The sequence below is a fragment of the Myodes glareolus genome, chromosome 15 (genome assembly GCF_982192425.1).
Source record: "Myodes glareolus chromosome 15, mMyoGla1.1, whole genome shotgun sequence".
NCBI lineage: Eukaryota > Metazoa > Chordata > Mammalia > Rodentia > Cricetidae > Myodes > Myodes glareolus.
The window spans coordinates 17,201,959-17,217,434 of NC_142040.1; the positions used below are offsets into that span (position 1 = coordinate 17,201,959).

Consider the following 15,476-nt stretch of genomic DNA (forward strand, 5'->3'; position numbering starts at 1 on the left):
CAGAACAATTTGAGGAGTTTATTGCAAGAGCTCCATTCTTATGACCTTAAACATCTACACAAATTTAGTCCACAATAAGGGCTAATGTACAAAAGAAGAGACTGTGTCCAACTAGAGAGTCTTTCACAAGTATTAGCAGACTTAGAAGGGAGTAAAAAGAGCCAAAGAGGAGGATTACGAAGGTAGTGAGAAGACCACTAAGACAGCAGTTAGGAAATGGGGCACTGCCATAGTGATATAGTATGACTCGGATGAGACTTAGGAATGGCCACTGAATTAGCAATGTGAGTACCATGGCGGCATGAAGAACACTTTGGTACTGTGGTACAAATGGTGGCCCCTTTGCAGTGAATTTCAACAGATCATGGGACGAAATCCTCTGGCACAGTTTGTTTGACACCATGGTCAGGAAATTTAGCAATATTCTAAATCCTAAGTCATTCATTGAAGATGGAGGAAAAACCACTTCTGTAATTAAGTCAACCTAATCAGAGTCAGTGGAGCAGTGAAGAGAGCCAGTGAAGACAGAAGTCTTCTCTCAAGGTAGTTTTTGAGGATACATTTCAGAGGGTCATAGAGAGGGAACTGGAGGGAGAGGAATCAATGGAAGGTAGGTCTGCTGGCTTTAGGAGGCAGGTACAGAGCCTTTGGTGAGGAAACTTAAAACTTACTAGAATAGGACAACTCTGCTTTATGACTTCTCATACACATGTGTACTTGGGCAATCAAGGTAATCTTGGATGTAGTAGACAGCTATCCATTACATTGTGGTACCCTCACTACAAAAACGGAAAACTGTCTTTCAGCCATTTTAGATTTCTCTGTTGAGAGTTCTTTGTTTAGGTCTGTACTCCATTTTTTAAATTGGATTATTTGGTCTTTTGATGACCAATTTCTTGAGTTCTTTGTATATTTTGGAAATCAGACCTCTGTCTGATGTGGGCTTGGTGAAAATCTTTTCCCACTCTGTAGGCTGCTGTTTTGTCTTATTGACTGTGTTCTTTGCTTTACAGAGGCTTCTTAGTTTCAGGAGGTCCCATTTATTAATTGTTTCTCTCAGTGTCTGTGCTAGTGGGGTTATATTTAGGAAGTGGTCTTCTGTGCCAATGTGTAAGTGTACTTCCCCCTTTCTCTTTTATAAGGTTCAGTGTGGCTGACTTTATGTTGAGGTCTTTGATCCATTTGGACTTGAGTATAGTTCATGGTGATAGATATTGATCTATTTGCATCCTTCTACATGTTGATATCCAGTTATGCCAGCACCATTTGTTAAATATGCTTTCTTTGTTCCATTTGGTATTTTTTACCTCTTTGTCAAAAATCTGGTGCTTGTAGGTATGTGGATTAATATCTGGGTCCTCGATTCAGTTCCCTTGGTCCTCCTTTCTGTTTTTATGCCAATACCAGGCTGTTTTCAGTACTTTAGTTCTGTAGTAGAGTTTGAAGTCAGAGATTGTGATGCTTCCAGAAGTTCCTTTATTATACAGGATTGTTTTGGCTATCCTGGATTTTTTGCTTTTCCATATGAAGTTGAGTACTGTTCTTTTTTGAGGTCTGTAAAGAATTTTTCTGGGATTTTGATGGGCATTGCATTGAATTTATACATAGCTTTTGGTAAGCTTGCCATTTTTACTCTGTTAATTCTACCTACCCAAGAGCATGGGAGATCTTTCCATTTTCTGGTGTCTTCTTCAATTTCTTTCTTCAAAGATTTAAAGTTCTCGTCATATAGGTCTTCCACTTGCTTGGTTAGAGTTACTTTGAGATATTTTATGCTATTTGTGGCTATTGTGAAGGGTGATGTTTCTCTGATTTCTTTCTCAGCCCATTTATCATCTGTGTAAAGGAGGGCTACTGATTTTTTTGAGTTAATCTTGTATTTTGCTATATTACTAAAAGTGTTTATGAGTTGTAGAAGTTCCTTGGAAGAATTTTTGGGGTTGCTTATATAAACTATCATATCATCAGCAAAAAGTGAGAGTTTGACTTCTTCTTTTATGATTTGTATCCTCTTAATCTCCTCTTGCTGTCTTATTGGTCTAGCTAGGACCTCAAGAATATATTGAATAGATATGGAGAGAGTGGACAACTTTGTATTGTTCCTGATTTCCGTGGGATCACTATGAGTTTATCTCCATTTAGTTTGATGTTGGCTGTTGGCTTGCTGTATATTGCCTTTATTATCTTTAGGTATGTTCCTTGTATCCTTGCTTTCTCTAAGACCTTAGAAACTTAAGGAAATGCTCAACATCCTTAGCCAACAGAGAAATGAAAATGAAAATAACTCTGAGATTCCATCTTACACAGGTAAGAATGACCAAGATCAAAAACACTGATGACAACTTATGCTGGAGAGTATATTGGGCAAAGGTAACAATCCTGCATTGCTGGTAAAAATGCAAATTGGCACAGACCCTTTGGATATCAATTATGGAAATTTCTCAGAAAATTATAAAACAACCTTCCTCAAGATCCAGAAATACCCAAATTATGCTCAATCGTACCACGAGGACATGTGCTAACTATGTTCATAGCAGCATTGTTTGCCATAGCCAGAATGTGGAAACAACCTAAATGCCCCTTGACTGAAGAATGGATAAGAAAAATGTGGTACATTTACACAGTGGAGTACTACACAACAGAAAAAAATAATGAAATCTTGAAATTTGCAGGCAATTGGACAGACCTAGAAAACATCATATTGAGTGAGGTAACCCAGACCAGAAAGACAAATATCATATGTACTCCCTCTTTAGTGGCTTTTAGTCATAAAGTAAAGAAATCCAGCCTACAATTCTCAATCCCAGAGAACCTAGACAACAATGAGGACCCTTTGGGAGCTTAGGGACCTTGGGGAAGGGTTGAAGAAAGGAGGGGAGAGGCAGCGAGGGGAGCAGAAAAAAAATGTAGAGCTCAATAAAATTTAATAAAAATAATAATGATGACCCTAAGAGAGACATACATGGATCTAATCTACATGGGAAGTAGAAAAAGAGATCTGAGTAAATTGGGAGCATGGGGACCATGGAGAGGGTTGAAGGGGAGGGGAGAGGAAAGAATGGGAGGAGAGAAATATGTATAGTTCAATAAAATCAATAAAAGTAAGTGGAGAACTGTTGTATAGTTATGAGACCTAAACAGGGTCCCAATAACTGCTGTCACAGAGCCTGGCACCGACGCTCCCAGAAAATCCAGCTCAATTACCTTTTCTCTTATTGAAATTAGAAAAAAAATTCACTTACTCAGTTTTACCTGTTTAGATTTTTCTTTTACTTTGCACCAGTAAGTGCAATTCCGAATTACCTAGCATGTCTAGAGGACAGAGGTTTTTTTTTTTTTTTTTTCTTTTGGTCTGTGATGGGCACTCTTGTTTGAGTATAATGACACAAAGTTGAGCGGTATCTGGAAACATAAAAGCCAGACACCAAGTGCTTTGCTCGTTGCTTTACGCAGGAACTAATCACATAAAGGATTAGGTTAGCACCCTCATGAAGGACAGAAAACATCATGATTTCCTGTGACCCAGAGTGGGAAACCATCCCAGTGTTCCTGGAGCCATGGAGAGTACACACCATCCAATGGAGTCATAAAACGTTTTATTTATCTTAATTTTTCCTCTTGCAAGTTTCCTTTATTTTCACAGAAACTAGGGTTTGATGGCCTAAATTAAGCATCCATCGAATTTCCAGATTCTGGGACACTCATTTTATTTTGCCACTTAAATCCTCAGAGAGCTTTAAGCAGTTACTCAGATGATCCTGCTGTAGGCAAGTACCCCAGCAGTTTGCAGACTTCTGAAGCAGTTTACTGGAGTGGAGCGTTCTACCGCCTTTTGAACGGAGTGGTCATATGAAACAAATTTACTATACAGTAAGCTGTATTTCCTGAGGTAAGTAAGTTCCTATCTAATGGCCTTGGAGTGCAAGTCCCAGGAGCCGCAATGCTTTTTGCACACAAGCTTACAAATGCTCGGTGCAGACTTTGGCAAGTCGGTCCCCCTAATGCACACACAGTTCTAGAGATCTAGCGCAGGAAATTCAAACAACATTGCGTCCCCCTTTCCTCACCTTTCTCTAAGCTTATACCTCTGGGTTTTTGTTAACAGTTTAAAAAGATATTTAAGACTGCACTTTGGCCACCTTGTAAAATGAAAGAGTACATTGCAGAGGTTCTGAAGGTACACACCAGTGCTTCTACCAAGTCAGGGGCCTGCACCGCAGCACTAATTGGAAACATGTGTCGAAAATGCAGGGCAGAATTTCCAGCGATTCTTTAATTGAGCAGAATAAAATCAGAACTCAACTCACATTTCTTTATGAGGCCATTCTGTTGGAGCTGTTCTTTTAGCAGGCCTGATGGATGACTCTGCAGGGCAGTGCTGGCACCTGCGTCTAGGCTGCTAGGATGCTGGTGGTTGTTTTATTTAAGGCATTATCAATGGCTCTATTGTGCCTTTGAGCAACATTATAGAGGGCTTGGTTGCAAACGCTTCTCTGTTAATTACTTGAAGGATATTGATAGAAAGCCTAATTGTTTTCAAAACACTGGATGACCTACTCATGGAAGGTTTGTAAATAGCTGTATATTAGAAGCTAAATTCATAAAGTCTCACTAACATGACAGCCGTAACATGACCTGAAGAAGGACACCAGCAATAGACATGCCAAAGTGGACAGGGGAAAGACAGCAAGGCCTAATCCTACAAGACCTACAAGCAGTGAAGGAATGTGAAAAGTAAGAGAAATCATCTTTCCCAGGGAAGAGCACATCAATTGGCTATGCAATATAAAATGATCAGTCCTGAAAACATACATGTAAGTAACATTATACAGAATGGGCTGGTTATATGTATGTAAGAACAGTTAGTTAAAAAGAGAACTCATGCATTTGTAAGAGAATAAGAAGATGTATTTAGAAAGGCTTGGAGGGAGGAAAAGTAGGGGAGAAGTGGCATAATTACATTATAGTCTCAAAAGTAAAAGAAAAATAAACAGAATGCAAAAGTCATTCAAGAAGTAGAAAAAGTGTCTATTCACACATTGCCCACTGAAGTCTGTGCAGATATAGGGGCTATTTTTGGCCCCTGCTCAGAAATGATGATAAAATTGTTTCAAATTCTCTGTTTAAATTAGAAACAAGATATAATTTGAGTTTTTTTTTAAAGAGTGCTATTTATTTTACTGTTTGGTTGGGAGAAAGATTCCCCATACCTTGTAGCTAATATGGGACCAAAATTCTAAGAAACATAAGTGTTAGATCATAATGGATTTTCAGGCTTTAAGGCCCTCCCTCACAATCGTTCATATAATTGAACATCCCCTGAATGGCCTCAGTGTGTGGAGCTGACTCCTTCCAGTGTCCTTTGAAATGACTAGATACTGAGTTGCTATCTCTGCACTAATCACCTTGAGAAGCAAATGATTATTGCTTCCAATATCACAGTTCCACCTCTAGCCTCTGAAAAGAGGTTCATAGAGAAATGAATTGACAATAACAACAGCATCAATCAGTTCAGAGGTGTACATAAGTAGTATTTGGTAGGAAATGAGGAGTCAATACAGGATTGGGAACGATCAAAAATGGAAGCTAATTCTACCAGAACCTAACAACACTCCCAAATAATCCCTGAAGATGGATGGGAAAGAGTTTCTCTGTCAGCTGTTTTTCAGCTTCCAGATCTCTCAATCTTCAATGTTCCCGGGTCTGTAACAGTTTGATGATATATCACACAAGCTAGAAATAGCCCACAAACAAATCTGAATCCTTCGAGAGTGCGTGGTTGCACCTGTCCTCACATTCCCTTTAATAATTTCACTCAGAACACAGATCCAATCCAGTCACCTCCCTACTTCCCTTGAAAATTTTCTAGAGCCTGCAACTCACATTAATACCTTCCCTCTTAGTAACAATTCAAGATTCTTAGTTGGTAGACAGTCCTACCAACTACATGGACCACATAGGCCCTTACTGAAACAAAGTATTGATTATGCTACATACATTTCTCCATGCCTCCAACAGCACAGATTGCTCCTCAGACAAACTTGGAGGATCCTTGAAGGGAAGTTTAGAAACTTCACTTATCTCCTTCTGGCATTTTCTTGGGCTCCAATTTCTTCTCCCTGAGGTTTCTCAATGAAATGGAAACATAACAATATTCCAGGGTTGGACTGAAAATGAACTTCAGAAATGGAATTATTTGGTCGCTGGAAAGATGGCTCAGTGGTTAAGAACTCTCCAAACTCACATTGGATGACTAAAACCCACCTCCAACTCCAGCTCCAAGGGATCCAAAGCCTCCTTGTGGCCTCTACAGCGTGTGCTCAAGCAACACCCTCTGTAACTAACACACACACACACACACACACACACACACACAAAGATAAATAACAATGTTTTATGTAGAAGTTTTGAAGAAAACACTTCTTTTGTTATTGTATTCTTTTTCTTTTTCCTCTATCATAATTCTTGCAGAATAAAAAAATCTTATTAAAATGAATAATCTGTGATAAACTATTGCACAAACAAAGCTGTATCCTGGCTAGTAAGATAGTTCACTTAGTGGTAAGAGTGCTTGAAAAGAAACCTAACAACCTGAGTTCACTCTCTTGAATCCCTGTTGGGAGGAAAGAACCAATTCCCCCAAACTATCCTGTGGCCTCTACACATGAGCTATATCATGCATAAGCTAATGAATACTCTCTCTCTCTCTCTCTCTCTCTCTCTCTCTCTCTCTCTCTCTCTCTCACACACACACACACACACACACACACACCATGTAGCAAGTGGTTATTCATATTTGACAGTAGGACTATCTGCCTATAGTTCTGCAGCCTAGCATAACTGCAGTGGCTTAGACAGTCAGCGTTCCCGAAAGTCTCCCTAAAGTGGACTGGGCTCTAGCCTACAGATCAGGCTCCTTTATGATCTGTAAGTCAGCAGAGGCCAGACATGGGGGACAGCAACTCCTGGGAAATTATTATTTGAGATGGAAAATGTATTACATTTCCTTGCTAGTTTAATCTCACCCTCCCTTTAAAGAATCATTCAACTAATAAAGCTACAGAAAGGGGCACATTAGTGTTTAACAGTATACTTATGTTGGAACTAGCTCCGAAAAGTGCAGGTATCAGGGGCATGACAGGCATTGCTTTCCCTCCTCATGAGTTCTTAGACTTCTTTGCTTCTCTCTGCTATTTTGCTCAGGTCTTTACCCCTTAGTTTCCTCATAACTTACAGGTTGAGTTCCCCAGAAAATTCATTTCGGACAAGCCATGAAGCCAACTTATTCCCTGGCCTCCCAGTCTTATCAATTTGACTAAGATTGTGAGATGAGGCTGCACAAAATGGCATAAAGCAATGTGTAGCACATTGGTTAACCATTGGGCTGTGGCTCAAAATCCTTAAAATCACCATGAGTCAACTGCAATAAGATTTGACCTCCTTCGGTAGATGCATTGGTTCCTACACTTCTGCTTCTGACCCCAGAGCATGGCTCATCAGCAGGAACTGCAATGTGAGGGATCAAGGCAGCCAGGCCACCACTAACTGAAAACAGCAGCCAATAACTGTTTTTTCTTTTGTGCCCCACCGTGTGTAGTTTTGAAAAATCATCCGAACCGTTTCTTCCAAGATCCTGGTGGGAACACATTATGCAAACATGGCAGCCATCTTGATGGGGCATCTCTGCATTGCTTTCTCCTTTCCTGTTTCTCATTGTGTCACTCCTGCGATGTATGGATAATATTCCTAGGAATATTATACTACCTTCATAAAAGCTCCTGTCTCAACCACAGCTTTTGAGAAAGAGCACAGCTCAGAGGCAAAGCCTTTATAGGAGGGTCTTGTATAAGCAGGTTCCACAAACACTGTTTAAACTACCTGTGCTTGACTGGCTAGTATATCCAAGATCACCATTAAGTTGCAAACTCTTTATAAAAAACAGTAAATGGTTCAAGATTCATATCCTTCAACTGGAACTTAGGCCACCAAAATCGATCCTGCTTCTCATGAAAAAAAAATTTCCTATCAATATTGAGATGGGGGTGAGTCTCTCCTGCAGAAGCAAGCATATTTAGGGACAATGTGGGATGAGAATTTCAGATGAAATACTTAAATAATAGAAAGAAAAAATTAACAGGCAAGCAATAAGTACTGAATTTTATTCACCTATTGTAGGAAAATTAGAGATCATGGGTAAGTAAAAGCATCACAGGGCAGGATAAATATGAGCCAAGTGTAACTTGGACAGTATTTGATACTGAGGAGACAAGAGAGTTACTGGTCTAAGAGAAAGTCGACAATCATTTCAAATACCCCTTTACAATTAGTATACAGAGAAAATAATTTAGGTTAAGTCAGAGAACATCTACAGAGAAATCTCATGTAAAAAGCAATTACTAGAAATTGTTAGAACCCTGGTGAAAAATCCAAGGTCAGACAACAGCCATAAATATGTGCATGGAAGGTCTCGTCGGTGTCATCATTTTCCCTAACAATGTTATTAAGATGAGGCTGAAATGTGACTACGTGTTTTCTGGGATTACTAACTCACAGGTAAATTGAGGATGCTTACTTTGATGACAGGTATTTGTGACGGATCCTATACTGAGTATAAGGATGAGAGAGGCGCGAAAGGATTAGAGCTGATTTTTGGGGCCATGTCTAGCAAGTCTCATTGATCAGCAGTTTATTTTCTTTTTCTTTTCTTATTCTCAGATATCCTAAAAAAGTCCCATGAATTCAGTTAACTATAGGACAGTTACAGCTTCTCAAGACATGGTCCTGTTTTGAGGGTTCCAAGCTTCATTTACTGCAACATGAGCGCTATGAAAACAGGGAGCTTACGTGTTGTTCACTGTCTGCCATATCTCATGCCAAGAACCGAAACTAGCACAAATGTTGAGCGACTGTTTGCAAAGTGACGAGATCTAGTCTTCAGTTCTCCAGATGGCCCTGTCCTGTACTCCGTGTACAACCTTTCCTTGATAAACATTCATTGACTTGAACACCCAATAAATAGTTGGTTGGCTCAAAGACAGAGTTCTGTATTTTATAAATTTGAATTAGAGGCCAGGAAGCAAACCTTTTCAAAAGTAGATCTCTGACCTTTTAAAACAATATAATAAGGACACCTTTTTTTGCACAGGGACTTTTTCTTCCTTCTCTAATGAATCCTGGACTGTATCTGATGTCAGCCACCAACTTAAAAATTTTAGGCTGAATCCCCCACCCAGAATTGAAATCCATTTGTCTTAGAATGAGGATACTAACATTCAAAGACTCATGATGTAGTCCTGCTCAGTTCTTACAAGTCCATCCACGGTCTCTAGGGCATTTAATTTTAGAATGCAGACAGTGGAAACCATGGGCTTAACCATGGCTGAGCACGGCAGGATCTGAGTACCTTGTGGTGCTCTGTCTAAGGAGTGCATGAAAGAGAATGCCATGCCATTCAGGTTTCCACAAGACACGAACAGCCTGTGCTTATAGGCTGTATGCACCCTTTTGTAGCCAACTGAATCAATGTGGCACAGAAATGGATGAAAATATCCATTGTCCTACAGAGATAAAATAAAAATTTATAACTTTCAAAATCTGATGAACTTTATGGATGCTGTTGTCATGGATGCATACTGGTTGCATAATTTTAATTAGTTGAATACCATCTCATATTTAAAAGTCCCTTGGAGAGAGCTAATGTGCATATATCTTAGATTATCAAAGACTTAACAGTATAGCAATATTCTCAGGTGGCTAAGTAAGTTTGTGTTTTAGAATTGTATTTTTAATTGATAATTTATATAGTTTTTATGTAAACCATCAAAAAATTAAATTGTGACAAAATTTTCTTTCTTTTGAAAACATTTTTCACAGCCCAAGCTAGCTCATAACTCACTAGGTAACCCAGACTAGTCTTGAATCCATGGCAAATTCTCCAGCTTTAGGCTTCTGACTCATGGGATTATAGGTATAAGCTTTATGTGACAAAATGGAGGAAAATCTGTCTGTCTGTCTGTCTGTCTGTCTCTCTCTCTCTCTCTCTATATATATGTATATATAATATACATAAATACACACACATATATTCATACACATTTTATTGCACGTGTTTGAAACTCAAGAATAAAAAAATAAATGAGTGCTTACTTGTCCCGCGCTACCGTCTCGCCAGCAAGAACCACGCGGTACACATAGGATACTTCTGCAGTAAAGCTTTAATGCCCCTTGGGAGAGCGGGCATCAGCCAACATGGCGGAGACCCAGATAAGATGGAACCCAACCCTTATAAAGGAAACAGTCCTCGCTTCTGACGTGTCACTCTTGGATGGGTCCACTGCCCATTATCCCAGATGATGCCTCGGGAGTAGGCAGGGACGCAGCGGTAGAGAGTTACCAAGCACGTGCGCTGGGATTAAAGGCGTGTGCTACATCACCTTGAACTCACAGAGATCTGCTTGTCTCTGCCTCCCAGGCATTGGGACCAAAGGCGTATACTACCACGCCTTGAGGTCACAGAGGTCAATCTGCCTCTGCTGCCCAGGCAACAGGACTAAAGGCGTGTACCGCCACACCTTGGGGTCACAGAGGTCAATCTCTACCTTTGTTCCTAGAAGCAATGGAGAATGTGGTCCGGCCCTCCACACTTACTCATGTAAATGCAACTATTTTGGGGACCAAAACAAACCAAACCAAAATAAACAAACATACAAAAACACATGTACATGTAAGTATATAATATATACACACACACATATATAAAAGTCTCTTTATAACTTTGCCTGTTAACTTTGGAGATAAGCTATACAGGTGACATTTAAATAACATGAAACCCAAATCGGTAATGGATAGTGATGAGCAGAGTGCTGAGGACTAAACCTAGAGTGATCAAGCATTTGGCTACTGAGCAGAAGAAATCAGCAGAGAAGCCTAAATAGTAGGGGACCAGATAAAAGGAGGAGGACATACACTGTTCCTAAAGTCAAGAGCACAAAACGGAAGTGATGAGTTTCATCAAAAATGCAGACGACACGGAACAGACCCAATACCAGATCTGACAACATGCTGTGCATTGTGACTTTGATAGGAAGGAATGGTGCTCAGCTGGAAAGAAACGGTGACAGAATGAGAGGTTAGGAAGTAGGAAGGTGAACATTAAGAAGAAATGTACCAGTTTTACTGGCATTAGATTTGACACGATCTTTGCTTTCATGAAAATCCGGAAAAGGTTATTTTTTGTTGCTTACTTTGTTTTGATCCCCCAAATGGTTACATTTACATATGTAAGCACTCATATTTCTTTCTTTACTCTTCAGTTAAATGTGATAAATTTGTTCCCTATTTCTCCCCTCTAAATCCTTCCACATACTCTTCAAGATGTTCCCTTCCCAACTTGGCTTTTTAAAATAACCCACTAAGGCTAATTAATGCTGCCAGTGTGTGCATGGGTATGGGACATCGTTTCAATGTGGGATGTTCATCAGTAAGTAGTTTAGAAAGACACGTTACTAAAATAAAGAAAAAGTTCAGATAAATAAGGTTTCTCTAAGAACACAAACTTTTATTAACTATCAAATTTTCAGATTGTTTACATACAACATAAAGATCTATTTTATATGTGTCATCTCGTAAATTAAACTTTTCAAATATATTGTTTAAAGTGAAATTCAAAAAGAACGAGATATTAAAAAATTTTTTTTAATCTATTCCCAAACTCTTCCAAGAGTCATTAGAAAGTCACAATAATACTTAAAAGAATATGATAAATGGGCCATTTGGAACAAAACTCCAGTTTAATAGGCTTCTTGAATGCTTGAGAAAAATGTCAAATTGAAAGCTTGTCTTTTCATTTGGAAGAACTGGATGAAGAACATAGCTTAATGAACACCAAAGTCAGGTTCTAGGGTTTGCATCTAATCAAAGATATCTTCTGGGCTGCTGTTCCTCAGGGTTTCTAAGGACAAGTTTGCAGCAGCAGCATGCTCTTCTTTCAAGGTCTGAGGCAGTGAAGGGGCAAGCCTAGAGAAGAAAGAAAGCCAGGAGAGTTATATTTTAGGTTTTATTTAAATCTCCATTTTTATCTTTATTTTTTCTTTTATCGAAAATTGTTTTCTTAAACCTTACATAATATATCCTGGTGAGTTCCCTCTCACTCTGTAACCCCAGTTCTTTCCCATCTCCCTCCCGTCCATATCCACTGCCTTTCTGGCTCTCATCAGAAAATAAATAAGTTTCTAAAGGACAATAATAAAATAAGATAAAATGAAAATTAGCACATTGGGTTAGGACAAAACAAATGAGCAGAAGGAATAGAGCCCACGAGAAGGCACAGGAAACTGAGACCCACTCATCTGCACACTCAAGACTTTCATAAAAACACTGAATCAGAAGCCATTTTATGCACACATACATACAGACTTACACACACACACACACACACACACACACACACACACACACACACAACATGTAGGGCAAAGGGGATGAAAAATAAATAAAGTTAAATTTAAAAAAGATACATTTAAATAACAACATCAGAACGGCTTGAACTTCCAAGGATGTCACGGGGTTCATTTTCCCTTGGCTATCTACTACTGGTCATGCAGCCCACCCTTAAGAATAGTTTACTCCCCAAGTGAAACTCCATGGAGAAAACTACATTTTCATTTGCAAGCAGTTTTCAATTAGATATAGCTCCTGGGTCAGGGATGGGGGCATGTGATTGGTATGAGAAGTCCTTCTGTGTATGTGTTGCTTTTATTGGTTAATCAATAAGGAAGCTGCTTGGGCCTATGACAGGGCAGAATAGAGCAAGGTGGGAATTCTAAGCAGAGATAGAGGAGAAAAGAAGCAGAGTCAGGAGATGCCATATAGCTGCCAAAAGGAGACAGATGCCAGAACTTTACCCGGTAAGTCATAGCCTTGTGGAGATATACAGAATAATAGATACGGGTTAATTTAATATGTAAGAGTTAGTTAATAAGAAGCCTAAGCCAATAAGTCAAGTAGTCTTTAACTTAACGTATTTTCTATGTGATTATTTTGGGTCTGGGTGGCTGGGGACAAATGTGCAGTCTCTGCCTACATGTGTCCACTTCTCCTTTCAGTTCTAGGACCCCATCTGGGATAGACCCATGTGCATGCTGCCTCAGTCTCTGTGAGCTCATATGTGTATACATCATGTGGATTCAGAAGGCCTTGTTTTCTTGGTGTCTTCCATCCCCTCTGGCTCTCACACTCTTTCCATCTTCTCTTCTGCAGGACTGAGCACTGAGAGGAGGGATTTGATGGAGACATCTTGTTTAGAGTTGAACATTCTCAGTTCACCCATCCTTGGCACACTGTCTGGTTGTGAATCTCTACATTTCTTTTACCCATTAATATCCATGTTGTCTCCCAGCAACTGTACTCTCTGATCACACAACTTCACTCAAGTAGTCAGCTGGTCAGTTGATTAATGATGACACCATATCCTGGCAGATGGGAACAAAATATACTTGTCCATATCATTTATAGGTTCTACAGTTAATCCCACAGTAAGCTAAATTCTACTTAGATGCATGAGTACAGCTACTGCTATACTGGATTTGACCTCTATATGTAAACACACTTGTGAAACTAAGACAATAGTCTGTTCACTCCATGGCCACTGTGACCAAGCAAACTGGGCTAGAGGATCACAGAGCTCAGTCAAAGTAAATTGCCGTCCTTGAGCAAACACTGCCAGTGGTTCACCACTGAGCCTTAGGAAGCACTGCTTAATATTAACTAGAGGTGGCCTCAGGGGTAGATGTGATTAGATCAAACCAATCCATTAATAGAGGTTTCTCCATATTTCCAGCTTCAAAGCCATGCCTAGCTTACTATAGCTGAAAAAGTACAAGGTTAAAGTTAGGACAAGTGGGTGTGAATTATGGTATGACTCTAGGCAAGCCAGTTCATCCAATAGGACTTCAGTTTTCTTTCTGTAAAACTGAGGTGGCATGAGCCTTAATAGTGCTGTGAAGATTAAACTAGGTGACGAAAATGAGAATGTTTGTAAATTCCCACAAGACACACAGAAGCTGGTATTACAAGTGGCTAAATATTGAATAAAGTATTAAGATTTGGTAGTGGCAGAATAGAGGAATAACCAACTGAAATGCAGAAATATGGGCTATGTATTATTATTTTAAAATCCCTGCACCTATATTTAGTTGCACAGATTATTAAAACTGAATTCAGTACTCAGTCCTCTTTGTTCTCTTGACTTTGCACAATTAACCATGACTGGCTACTCCCAATCAAGGACGGGTCTTCATTATGTTAAGTAAGCCAAGGGCAGATAACCTGATTATGCCAAGATACTAGGCATTAATACAGTGTCAAGGTGACAATTACAATCCCTGGGAATTAACAGGAAACAGATGTAACTATCAGAGCATGTAAACAAGTATCTTAAATGTACTTCATAAGAGAAAAAAAGATACTATAAAAATAGCAACATATCCTTTACATGTTTTCACACATATACACAAACATATACATGTAGAAACACACACACACACACACACACATATATGCTTTCAACAAGTACACACCCATACATGCACATGGGCGCATACACAGACATCTTTTTCTCTGATCTGAAATGTATTAGTTGCTTTTAGCTCTCTTGAGCAAAAAGAGGACTGAATTATGTCAATTAGGAAGCCAGATGTGGAAAGGCCTCTGCAATATTGTTCACTGTCTAGACACTGTACACACCTAGAAAATAGAGGTCTATCAATTCTGTTTTAAAATATCAGCAGAAGAAAAAAGGAATACTCTGAAGGGACGAGACAGGAAAAACAGAGCTTCCCAGTGCTACACTTACAACTGCTGTCTGTGGAAAGCCTGGAGCTGAGGAAACTGAGTTGACCTTTGTTAGCATCGTGAGCCATGACAGTGCAGTCAGGAAAGCATGAGACAGAAATGCACAATTCTCAGGTCTCATATCACAGTGAGCAACAGAGCCAGTTACAACTCTGTCCACAGCAAAGAAACGTTCATCTCTTTCACAAGCGACAAATATTTCAGAGATGTTTTGTAAATTTATAGAAAATAGAAAGAACTAAGATGAATTTTTCTGTTTTACAATTTTACTATTTAGGAGTCAGGTAGATTTCAGATAGTTTACTGTTCAATGATGGTTCCATACGGGGAACTCAGAAGCCAGGACCAGGAGATCTTTATCTGGGATCAATTAAATTCTATGTGCACATTAAAACCATTGTGAAACTTCTTTCAATGGCAGGTTAACAAAAAATGTGTAATAATATCAAGGCTTGCAGAGGATGTCAAATAACTAGATAAAATATTGTTGGTAAGATATCCGACATTTGAAATTAATACAAAAAACAACTGGTTAATATCTGTCAAAGATAAGGAAATGTTTCTACCTGTGGCTCAGAAATTCACCAATAGGCAGATACTCAGGACATACATACATACATACATAC

General features: G+C 39.2%; 1 protein-coding gene across 5 annotated transcripts in view; it reads right to left on the minus strand.

Annotated features, from left to right (window-relative positions):
• Positions 1 to 11,531: 11,531 nt before the first annotated feature.
• The window catches only part of Xrcc4 (X-ray repair cross complementing 4), a 212,661-nt gene continuing 208,716 nt past the window's right edge, over positions 11,532 to 15,476 (minus strand). For all 5 annotated transcript variants that reach the window (XR_015734962.1, XM_087896767.1, XM_087896769.1 and 2 more), the window contains one exon: positions 11,532 to 12,015. Coding sequence is in view for 4 of the 5 variants with exons in the window: in XM_087896767.1 (XP_087752893.1) it covers positions 11,910 to 12,015 (106 nt within the window). In the remaining variant the exon portion in view is untranslated. The remainder of the gene's footprint in view (positions 12,016 to 15,476) is intronic.